Source organism: Pelobates fuscus, chromosome 11 (genome assembly GCF_036172605.1).
Source record: "Pelobates fuscus isolate aPelFus1 chromosome 11, aPelFus1.pri, whole genome shotgun sequence".
Taxonomy (NCBI): domain Eukaryota; kingdom Metazoa; phylum Chordata; class Amphibia; order Anura; family Pelobatidae; genus Pelobates; species Pelobates fuscus.
This window is the reverse complement of record NC_086327.1, coordinates 105,185,502-105,197,921: the sequence shown is the minus strand read 5'-3', so window position 1 is coordinate 105,197,921 and position 12,420 is coordinate 105,185,502. Positions and strand designations below refer to the sequence as shown.

The 12,420-nt window shown below is 42.3% G+C and overlaps 1 protein-coding gene across 1 annotated transcript in view; it reads right to left on the bottom strand.

Moving 5' to 3' along the window:
• Positions 1–5,600: 5,600 nt before the first annotated feature.
• The window catches only part of SCNN1D (sodium channel epithelial 1 subunit delta), a 45,099-nt gene continuing 38,279 nt past the window's right edge, over positions 5,601–12,420 (bottom strand). The window contains exons 8-13 of the mRNA XM_063437209.1: positions 10,848–10,965; positions 10,369–10,447; positions 8,834–8,891; positions 7,667–7,722; positions 7,214–7,289; positions 5,601–5,790 (exon numbers count right to left, since the gene is read on the bottom strand). Of these exons, the coding sequence (XP_063293279.1) occupies positions 5,620–5,790; positions 7,214–7,289; positions 7,667–7,722; positions 8,834–8,891; positions 10,369–10,447; positions 10,848–10,965 (558 nt within the window). The 3' untranslated portion in view covers positions 5,601–5,619. The remainder of the gene's footprint in view (positions 5,791–7,213; positions 7,290–7,666; positions 7,723–8,833; positions 8,892–10,368; positions 10,448–10,847; positions 10,966–12,420) is intronic.

Here is a 12,420-nt window from a genome sequence, read left to right as displayed (position 1 = left end):
TCTTTCTCAAAAGTCTCTTACAACACAAAAAATAAAAATTGTGCATTGTATTTCTATGTTATGCCACACAGCAACGATGTTTACTGCTGTACAGCGGGTGCCTGCCGTTGAGGCAGGGCACACGCAAATGTGAATGTTAACCTGACATGCGCACAGTCGATTATTCGGCAGGTGCGCTGTTTACCCCAAACCCCCCAATAACTTACAGACACCGTATTTCTGTTGGAATAAAAAAGTCCACAGCTTTATTTATTATTATAAACAAGGTAACAAATTGGGGTCATTGCCACAAAAGTAAATATACCTCCACCCCCCACCGTACATAAATTACCCCCGGCAATGACCCCGCCAATAACAATAAATAACATTATAAATAACCAATAACACATAACATATGGCCTACCAAAGAGGCCCCATATCCATAACTTTTTAAACTGTAGGGGTGTACCGAGACCCCCCTACACCACCTGGTTCGGAGCCACCGATGAGCTCGAACCCACAAACCATTTCACACTCCAGTTTAATCCAGCCTAACCAATTTATACTCCTCCTACCTTCCAATTACCCAAGCCCTATCCCGCCGGTGTGACCAAACGGGAACTCCAAAACAACAGGGAGGGTGGGAGGGACAATTACCAGGTAAGTGTCAGTTTAGTTAAAATGTCCCTTAGTCATAAAATGGCCGCTTAATATACTCCTATAGTCCAACCCCCATTTACCAATAACCACACCCCTTTAACTGGTTACTCCCCTGCCTACTCCTGGCTCTGTCAAGGCCCACTCCCCTGACTGCGCTGTTCCATGGGCTACATGACATGCGCACAGTCGATTATTCGGCAGGTGCGCTGTTTACCCCAAACCCCCCAATAACTTACAGACACCGTATTTCTGTTGGAATAAAAAAGTCCACAGCTTTATTTATTATTATAAACAAGGTAACAAATTGGGGTCATTGCCACAAAAGTAAATATACCTCCACCCCCCACCGTACATAAATTACCCCCGGCAATGACCCCGCCAATAACAATAAATAACATTATAAATAACCAATAACACATAACATATGGCCTACCAAAGAGGCCCCATATCCATAACTTTTTAAACTGTAGGGGTGTACCGAGACCCCCCTACACCACCTGGTTCGGAGCCACCGATGAGCTCGAACCCACAAACCATTTCACACTCCAGTTTAATCCAGCCTAACCAATTTATACTCCTCCTACCTTCCAATTACCCAAGCCCTATCCCGCCATAGCAAGAGACTTGACCCCTTAATGTCTCGAGCGACCCCCACCACACATAAATAGGGCTTTTGAAATACCCTCCTGGAATCCTAAGTTTAGTAGATCACACCCCACATCAGACAGGTGCACACCATCCCGCCTAAAATAACCGGGCAACCCGCCCTCCAATTCAAAGTGCCTCACTGGGACCCCCCCTAGTCTCCTAATAAAGACAGACATGGCCTTATTTACTTTACCACGGCAACGTGCCACAGCCGCCGGGTCCCTGGCATGCCTCCAGTTCAACCGCGGCACCATTTCAGACCAAACTATTGTAACTCCTGGGACCAGAGCCCTCACCCTATCCAGGTCCCTCTTCATTCTCCTGACCAACACCTTCTGGGGGACCAAACCTAAGTCATTGCCCCCACCGTGAATCAACAGTATATCCGGGGCAAACCCCTTGGACAACATCCCAAAAATTTCACCACTTATACTCTGCCAACTGAAACCCCTAAAACCAAACCACCGAAGGTCCACTGTGTCCAGAAGAAAACCCAGTTGTGTGCCTTGTCTCCGAACTGCGGCCCTCTTCTCCGCCCAGTAGACAAACGAGTGACCCACCAGCCAAGCGACCAAGCCTGAAAGGAAACAAATTCAGTTAACCGGCAGAGCACCCTTTTCCCACATCCACAACATTCCATTCACACCAACCTTTCCGGCCTTACATATGCACGGAACCTGATGGATTCCCATCTCCCAATCTGCTTGATCCGCTCCTCCCCCAGCCCGAGCCGCGCCGCCTCAGTCGCAGCCCCGATACGGAAGGAGTGCGTACCAAATTGTCCGGGCTGCAAGCCCAATCTCGTCAACCCCATGCGGAAGACTCGCAAGAACTGAAAGCGCGACAGCGCCTTCCCATCCTCGTGAATCAGGAAGCAACCACCAACCTGCGGGCGAACCCGTAAAAACTCGTCCCCACACGCAACCGGGCACACCGGGGACCCTGGTAGTGAGGACAGGACGACATTCTTACCTTTTCCGAAGACATCCGTCTTCGAGCGCCGGAGCCAAATCACGACCTTGTCCTGTTCTATAGCCACATCCTCATACTGGAGGCCCGATGCCCCCGACCTATTGGCGCTCACCAATTCGCCAATACGAAAAGCCCCAAAGAAAGCCCACACGAAAGCCACAGAGAACACAGTTACTTCAAATGCCGAACTACACACTTCGTTCAACAACCCCACCAACCCTTGAAGGGTGGCAAAGGACACAGGCCTCCTCGTATCCACAGACCTCCTGCCCTTCTTGAAACCCTTCAAAGTTTGCTTTACCAAGAAATGTTTGGTCAGGTCTTCCCACCCGTTAAACTTGAACAGGAAGGCTAACGCAGACATGTAGCGCTCCACCCTAGAAGGGGATGACCCACCTGCCACCAACCTGCAAAGAAGCCACAACAGCGTGTCCAACCTACCAGCTGCAGAATCGCCTGCTCCCGCCTGGGACAACATTTCCTCCCATTCACACCAAACCTTAGTATAAGCGGTCCAAGTCCCCGGCGCCAGTGAGCTCCTTATGTATCGCCCAAGCACAACGTCCCGAGCCGCCACATCTCCTCCGGGCATGCCTGCCCTGTCGCTTGTGCGTCCGGCGCTGCTTCCCGGAACCGCACCCACTGTGAACGAGACAGAGCGTCAGCGACCACATTCAGCAGGCCCGGCACGTGCCGTGCCCGGAAGACAATGTTCCAAGACATACACAAGAGCACTAGCTGCCGCAACAACCTAACCACTGGCAGGGACGAAGCCGATAGACTGTTAATTACCTGTACCACTGCCATATTATCAGAGTGGAAGATAACTTTCTTGTCCCTGAGCTCCTCGCCCCATAGTGACACCGCTACCACAACTGGAAAAAGCTCCAAAAAGGCGAGGTTCCGAATCAAGGGGCTCTCGGACCAAGCCTCAGGCCAAACCTCGGCACACCACTTGCCCCCAAGGTAAGCCCCAAAGCCAACGCTCCCCGAGGCGTCCGTAAACAGCCCGGCTTCGCCAGATGCCTTCATCACATCCCTGAAAAACACCCGTCCGTTAAACTCAGTGAGGAAGCGGTCCCATATGTCCAAGTCCTCTCTCATACCCACCGACACCCTGATGTAATGACTCGGCAGACGGACCCCACAGGTAGCCCTAGCCAGTAATCTACAAAAAACTCTTCCCATAGGGATCACCTTACAAGCGAAATTAAGGCTGCCGAGCAAGGACTGCAGTCCCCGCAGCGTAACTTTCCTAGCGCCCTTTATCGCGTGCACCTGCTGGCGGAGCACCCTCAACTTCTCCTCCGGCAGCCTACATTCCCCCACAACCGAGTCGATTTCCAGCCCCAAAAAACTCAGACACTCGGTCGGGCCCACTGTCTTGTCCTCGGCCAGAGGAATCCCAAACTGTTGGGCTAACCTCTGGAACACCCGCAGTATTTGGGCACATCTCGGGGCGGTCTCGCCCTCCTCATGGAACGCCGTGCAGCCGCCGCAGGGGTTGTAGGGGGGGGACCCTGAGCCCCCAGTTGCTCGTGAAGCCAGGCCAATCCTCTATCCCGCACAGCAGCTCTCACTCCCTCCAGGATTTCTTCCATTGATGCCATGATCTGCAAGACAAAAGAAAAAACCAACACAGACCTGCCAAAAACAATTACCAGGTAAGTGTCAGTTTAGTTAAAATGTCCCTTAGTCATAAAATGGCCGCTTAATATACTCCTATAGTCCAACCCCCATTTACCAATAACCACACCCCTTTAACTGGTTACTCCCCTGCCTACTCCTGGCTCTGTCAAGGCCCACTCCCCTGACTGCGCTGTTCCATGGGCTACATTCTTTATGCACACAAAAATAAAGAATTTAAAAAAAAAAAAATGTGAATCTGCCTTACACACATCTATAGACAATATCAGAACTCAGAAATATATTGTTTGTAGCGCCATAGATATGGTTCTATAAAAAAGTTCTATAAATAAACAGTATCATAAGTCATAATATCACAGTTGGTAAGCTAGGTTAACCTTAATTAAAATAATTTAATACAAAACAAGACAGTAAAAATTCCATTTGAAAAAACAACAAAAAACAACAAAAAACAAAAATGGTATATTTTGCTCCTCAACTATGGAGCCATAATACATATCTGTAGTTAAATAAAAGCCACATATATAATAGTGAGTGAAGAGTTAATGCTTTAGTTTGATAAAACATCAAAATATTCAGCTATAAGAAATGAAAGTTCACGTAATGCGTGTTGATGCCTCTTTAGTTGTGTGTTTTACGGAACTCATTAAAGTCTGGGAAAACGTTCAGATAAAGCAAGCTGGTTAACTTTTAACTCTGTAAAAAAAAACATCCTTAGAAATATATTCGGATTTAAGCAGATGTCTGTTGGCTAGTTTATTCTGGTTTGCGGTGGGAAAGTGGCCACGCAGATGTTGTCACAGTTCTAAAAACATTTTTATAAGTGTCTGAATCATGCCAAGAACAGAGAGATAACAAGTACCTTCAGCGTCTGATCTTTAGATAACGTGACAAATGAAGATCAAATCAGTTCACTAACAGTACTTATTCAATGTCACTGCATACAGTTGGTCCATATAATCTTATATACAAGGACCCTTACACTGAACACGCTGAACAAAGTAAGTGAATGTAAGGTTTATTGACGTAATGCACCATACATTATAAAACAGCAACAACATTTGCTCTGGTGGACTTCTGAACTGTAGAGTGTTTATAATCACATTTAAAATGTTCCTCTTTGGCAGAATCGCCCTTCATTGCATTTTTCTTTCCCAAATCAAAGAACCAGAGTTGTCTCTATCCTTCATAAAACTTTAATTTTTCAGGCTCTGCTTCTATTGTACTTCTAAGCATCCTTCTTCAGCTCATGAAACTTTGCGCTGATAATCTTCTAGATGCCAAAAAGTTGGACACTTGGGACTAGCACCTTGCTTACTTGTTCACAAAAGTTAGTGCAAGCTTGGTATCACTTAGCACTATCTAAAACATAGTACATATTTGGTATTGAAATAAAAAAGGAAAAAAATATAAACGTAGAGTAACAGTCCTATACACCAGATTTTCTGGATTTGGATCTGTAATATATACGTACGTAGTTAATTTTAGATAGCATCTTTTTGAGTTAATTTATTTTGAGCTATCAGCAATTATAACATTATAATACCCATTCTTCAACAGTGTTGTACCTATTTCCCTTACAGTATAATTATCAGTTTATTTGTCTAGATTGCTTTCCAATGGTATGCTGTTGTCGCCCATCGAGATATGTCCATTCTTTTATCAGTTTTGGTAATGCTGATTTTTTTTTTTTTTTTTTTTGCTTCTTTAACATCACTTTTCTTCGACTTTAGCTGCCTTCTTCATTTTTTGCCACTTGTAGGCGATGATTCCGGACATGACTGCAATATCAAAAACTAATTCTGCCATCTCAACTACAGACAGTACTGAAGAACCAAACCATAAACTCCATTGGCTTCCCATGTTGGAAAGGAGCAAAGTCAACTGTGGCAGAAATACATAAATTAATACACATCAAGGAAAGCCTAAATTAATAAATATATCTCTTTATTACTAATAACACAATAATAGAATTTTGATAAAGCCACGTCTCAACTTGTTATTTATAAGATTAAGAGCCCAGATTACTGGGTCTATAACGCCAGCTATGACTACGCATGTAGTATTTTTTTCCTTCATACTACTACAGAGTATAAAGAAATAATTAAAAAAGCACTTAAAGTAAATATCCTATTAACCTGGGCAACATGCAAAGTATGCAAAATTCACCTGTGCGGCTTAAAGTTCACAAACATTACAACTTCAGTGAATAACAATGGATATTTACTTAAAGTGATTTTTTTTTTCTTTCTTTACACTCTGTAGTAGTATGAAGCAAAAAAATACTACATGCGTAGTCGAAGCTGGCGTTATAGACCCTGTACTCTGGACATCGGAATTTGCTGGCGCTATATAAATAATAAAATAATAATATTAATGTAAACAAAAAGAAAACCATTAACTCCTTCTTATTCTTAATAAAGCTGAGCCAATCGTACATTGTATGTGATAATGGGAGCAGAAAAATTAAACACACAAAAAGTGGCGCTCTTTTTACAGGTGTCTGTCTATGAAATATTCAGGTGGCACATTGCATTCAATTTTTAGGATTCAAAGATTATTTAATTCAAAGAGTATTTAACGTGACCAAGTTAGAAGCATAGCTGACTTTGGAGAATGTTTCAAGACTTGCTATTTTAATCTCGAAGTTTAAATTGACTGTGAATTCACTTTGAATTCCTAACATATCTCACTTTAGTGAAAAACCCTTCCAGTGTTTTTTTTTTTTATTATTCTAATTACACTTCCCAATGCAGCTCTGTAAGAAGTCAATTAGAAGGCAGGTCTTCTGGGCAATTGCTGCCTTCTCAGTTTAGCTACACTGAACTAAGCAAACCAGGAAGTAACAGTAATGATTATCTGATTGAGGGGGTAACAATGTTAAACAATAAAAGTGCCAGTTTCTATTGACATCGGTACTTTTAGTCAAATGAAAAAGAGGACACACCACAAATAAAGCATCTCAAAGTGCTTTAGGAGTCCATAGCGTCCCTTTAAGAGACATGGAAAAAGGGTAGAGACGTGCATAGCGTAAGCTTTGAGACAATGTAAGTGGGGTTGAGATACACAGGGGTCTAGTCTATATGTTGCAGCTTTTAATCAGTCGTTCATTATAAGGTTTACTTATCCATTATACAAAGAGATTTCAAAGCAGAGAAACTGTTGATTGGACTATGCACATAAATAATTTCAGAATACATCTGATGACAGTAAGTCCCTTTGTGCATGATATGGTACAAGGGACACATCTAAAAAAAAAAAAAAAACATAAAATTTGAACTTGTATACTATCCCTTTAATGACTTACTGGCATTGCCGGCACATCGTCAAATGACCGAAGGCTCTGTTCTTTAAAGTATAAGCTAATTTTTGAGATATCACTACTATAAGGAGAAAAACAAAAACAAAAGGAAAATCACTAAAACAATAGTTGTCATGAGCACGTACATTACATAGAATACACTTCCAATTGGAATTAATGTATAAAAAAAACTAGTTGGAGAATTTTTTGAACTTTTTTTTTTAAATCCAATTAATATAAATTACTGTAAAGGTAAATGGGCGAGAGTACAGCTCTAATGTGTATGGAGGATCTTGCGAACCCTCCTTAGAAACAGCAACACTAGTGACAGCTGAGGGCTTGACAAGGCTTGAGAAAAGGTAGTTCTACCTTCTGTCAAGCTGGTCAAGTGTAGGAAAAATACATAAGACAAAGTAGTGGTGGAAGTGGATGGTGACATTTTGTTATAATTTAACTTACTTGTTACTGGTGATGTTGTACTTTTCTTGCCAGGATAGTAATGGAATAACCCAGTTCTACAAAACAAACAGAGTATCAGAGTGCGCATGTAAACAATAACCAATTTTCTAACGAATTGTTGCACTTAGGGTTCCAAGACAATCTAATTTGTAATAAACACAAAACTACCATTCCTCATAACGACATTTACTGAATCAAAATTATAGGCTCACAACAACCCTCAGTTCGTGTCAGCACATACTGCAACAATTTATACCAGAATTGCTTATAACATTTACATCATTACACACACTAACTCCACTGTAGTCTATGCGTGCTCCTCTGATCAGGGTAATGATCCCTTGCACTGAGATTTAAATTTTATTTCGATTTTGGAAATGGGTGTTGGTGTTATTAGAAGAATACACCAAGCACTATAAACACTGAAGAGCCCTTTGGTTGTTATGGTGCCATGGCTGTCCTTGCACAGACCTCCATTGTAAGTACTTAAACCATTATAGAATGGTTAAACCTTTTACCTGGGCTGGATCTTTGTATCTTCTGTAGCGGAAAACTCTCTCAGCCAATGAGATAGATCAGCACTGCAGGGCTTAGCTCAGAAGTGCTAACAGAAGCTCCTAAGCAAAAGTTTTTGGTTCTCATAGCTGCAAAGAAAAGGCAGGCAGTGAACTCCCCAGGCAAGAAGTCAAACCATTCTAAAACAGTTTGACTATTTACAATGGGGCTGCCAGGGCAGTCCTGACTCCATAACTGCTACAGGAGCGTTACTTTAATCCGAGTATAAAAAATAAAACCTTTTGTGGGGAAAAAAAACCACGATATTCTGAGATCTGAAAAATTCTACAGTTTGTGCTTGATCTTTGCATGATCATTCTTCCCATTTCTTATTCTGACTTTTCGATGGCTGCCAGTACCTCTGAGATGGAAATGTGCTAAAAATAGGTGGTCTCAGGACAGATGGGAGTGTGTTCATAAAGCATTTGCTACAAACACACAGAAAGGAAGATGATCCGGTAAAAAAAAAAAAAAAAAAAATCCTAATCAATAACTAAAATAGCTACAAGCAATGATAAAAAATAAAAAAAAATCAGAAAACCACAGTATGGACAAACAACTTAAAGGTGACAAATTCTATCTAATTTAAAGTTTGGTGGAAACGGAACATACCTTGGAGTTAGGAGATGGCCACCTAGCAGTTCCTGCTGACAGGTGATATATAGTTTCCCTGTTTGGACACAGAAAAGCCGGTTAGTAGTCGGCATTTATATAAATGTGCCATAAATTATTATTTCTGTAATAAGCCTACAATTTATTGTAGCGGTTATGGTGCTAGGAGGATGGTAATGCAGTTCCTCCTGTTTTTAGTTAAACAACCAGAGGAAGTATGGATTTTGAGGAATCACTCATGATACGCATTGATTCCCATCTGCTATTCGCTGACTTTAACCTCGATTTAGTAAACTTTTCCAATAATTCAACAGTGTTGAATCATTTAGAAAGTTTATTAAATTAAGGTCTTTGTAAGTGGCTTTTTGCAAATATTGTTTTTAGTTTTTTGTTAACTTGTTACATGTATTTGTAAAATGTTTGTTAAAAACGTTTTAAAGGAACCCTATAGTCCTGAAAATAACAATCGTAATCGTACTATTGGTTTCATATTGCATAAGGGTGTGCACCCTAAAGCACAAACACTGCTGTGTGTGTGTGTGTGAGAGTGCTGTGTCTGGGTGCTGTGTGTGTGTGAGGGTGCTGTGTGAGTGTAAGGGTGCGGTGTGTGTTTGTGAGGGTAGTGTGTGTGTGTAAGGGTGCTGTGTGAATGTGAGGGTGCTGTTAGTGTGTGTGTAAGGGTGCTGTGTGTGAGGGCACTGTGTGTGTGTGAGGGTGCTGTTAGTGTGTGTGTGTGTGTGTAAGGGTGCTATGTGTGTCAGGGTGCTGTGTGTGTGTGTTTGTGAGGGTGGTGTGTGTGTAAGGGCACTGTGTATGTGTAAGGGTGCTGTGTGTGTGTGTGTGTGTATATGTGTGAAGGTGCTTTATGTGTATGTGTAAAGGTGCTATGTGTGTAAGGTTGATGTATGTGTATGGGTTCTGTATGTGTAAGGGTGCTGTGTGTGTGTGCATGTGTAAGGGTCCTGTGTGTGAGGGTGCTGTGTGTGAGTGTGCTGTATATGTATGTGTAAGGGTGCTGTGTGTGTAAGGGTGATGTATGTGTGAGGGTGCTGTTAGTGTGTGTATGTCTAAGGGTGCTGTGTGTGTGAGGGTGCTGTGTGTGTGTATGTGTAAGGGTGATGTATGTATGTGTGTGCTTTTTGTGTGTATTGTATGGGGGGACCGTTTAGTTAATAGCCCCCTCCCTTCTTACCTTTTGCTTCAGAGGGGGGACCGTGCTGCTGACATCCCTGGTGGTCCAGTGGTGAGTGAACGGGGGCTAGAGCTCACTCTCGCGAGACCTGCGGGGCTAGAGCTCACTCTCTGCGGGGCTAGAGCTCACTCTCGCGAGACCTGAGCGTTGCCACGGCAACGCTCCGACCTCGCGAGAGGAACCCGGTGGAGCTGCTGGCTAGAGCTCCCTGGGTCCTCTCCTGCCTCCCTCCCTGCCTGTGGGCCGGTGAGAGAGATTAGGGTGTACCCAGGCACACCCGGTACACCCCATGCTCACGCCTATGGTTAGAACATTCCATTATCAATAAAATATGTTTACTTACTTGCATTGCTTTGGGCACGCAGTAAAACAACCGAGTGAGTGATTTAGCAGTCTGTCGTACAGTCTGTAGAAACAGTGCCCTGCAACATAAGAAAACAAGCGTATCCTCAGCTAAGCAACTCTAGCAAAGGAAGAATGAAAGAGATGAAACACACAATTTGCCATTCGCATCTGGCTGCGCATGCGCATTCGGAGCTGACGTCGGCAGGGGGAGGAGAGGTCACCAGCGCCGAGGGAGCCCCGCCCTGGATTAAGGTAAGTGGCTGAAGGTGTTTTAACCCCTTCAGCCCAGCAGGAGAGTGACCATGAGGGAAAGGGGACCTAATAACCCTATAGTGCCAGGAAAACGAGTTTGTTTTCCTGGCACTTCAGTGCTCCTTTAAGGTCAGCATAGCATCTGTAGCGAAACATAAATTAAAGAGCTTATTTGGTTTCTTTTGGAGACTATGTATTAGAGAAATTCAAAGTCTTTACTCTTACCCCATCCTGGGTACTTGTTATAGTTGCAGTATTCCGCACCAGGGGCAATAGGAAAAAAGTAATAACCACATCCGCAAAATTCAATCATCTTGTATTGGAAGCAAGAATGCAGGCAAGCCTAAAGCGGGAGAAAGACAGAAGCATGGCTTTTAAATGAAGAGATTTAATATTATTGTGCTGCAGTTACAAATCTAAGTGTATACTGAGGAGAAGGGATATGCAGATTTTTTTTCCCACCAAAACTGGGAGACCTTTAGCATCTCACTAGAATTATTGCAAAAATATCTAAAAACAACTAGACGACATGCATTTTTTTCTCTTTTTTATCATATCACCTTAAAAAACAGATAATTTTGTCTAAAATATAACAAAACACAGAATACACTTCAAGTAGCCTTGGTCTTTTGATAGACTTTAAAATTGTCATTGTGAAACGTGTCAAAATGTATACTATAAATATCCTGTTTAAATTTCTGCAAAAAGAATTAAATACTTATTCCTGCAAATAAAATGATTTTTTTTACACTAATGTGTGTAAATATTGAAAATAAATAAATTGTCCTTGTTCCTGGCCATATCAATGGCAGTACAACAATGGGTAATAACCAAGCAATAACCAAGGGAGGGAAAGAAATATGCAAAAAATATAAATGCAAAGTGAAAGCACACACACCTCATAAGGACATTGGAAATTAAAAACGGATTGCCCGCTATTGCCACATTACCAAATTGACCTACTCAAATGTACAAAAGAAAATGTCTGAGAAAAGTATTGGTTGTTGACCAAGCAAGCATTTAGCCTATACGTTACAGGGGAAAATTGGCCACTGTTGCTCAAGAGGGAGAAACGGCTCTAGTGGAAAGCTAACAGACCTTCGGGTACTGTATCCCCTATGGCATAGTAGCTTGAACATAGCCAAGACTATCCCTCTGCTGATGGCTTACATAGAGGCATGAAGACCACTCCTGGTGCATTAGTAAAGATAAATAGACTATCAGTAGAAAGCCAGATAGTGAATCTATAGAAATAGAAACATAGAAACATAGAATGTGACGGCAGATAAGAACCATTCGGCCCATCTAGTCTGCCCAGTTTTCTAAATACTTTCATTAGTCCCTGGCATTATCTTATAGTTAGGATAGCCTTATGCCTATCCCACGCATGCTTAAACTCCTTTACTGTGTTAACCTCTACCACTTCAGCTGGAAGGCTATTCCATGCATCCACTACCCTTAGACCTTAAGACATCTATCTAGGACAAGAGAAGAAAGTTTCATTATGGTGGACCTTCTTTCCAATCAATAGGCTTTTAGAGCTGGAAGAATATTTTTTTCATTAATATGGAGAGAATAAGTCACTTTATGACTAAAGTCAGGAACAGATTGAGGATTATTCTATATTAGGAAAGACAGTAAAGGATTTTATGCCAAATAGTGCTTGAATATATGATATCCTTCTGCCCAATGCTAATTTCATAGATAGATAGAGCTAACTTAATATTATAAAGGGGTAAGATATCCATAGGAGCAATGGTTAACTGAGGGATTATATAAATACAGCAGACAGATATTT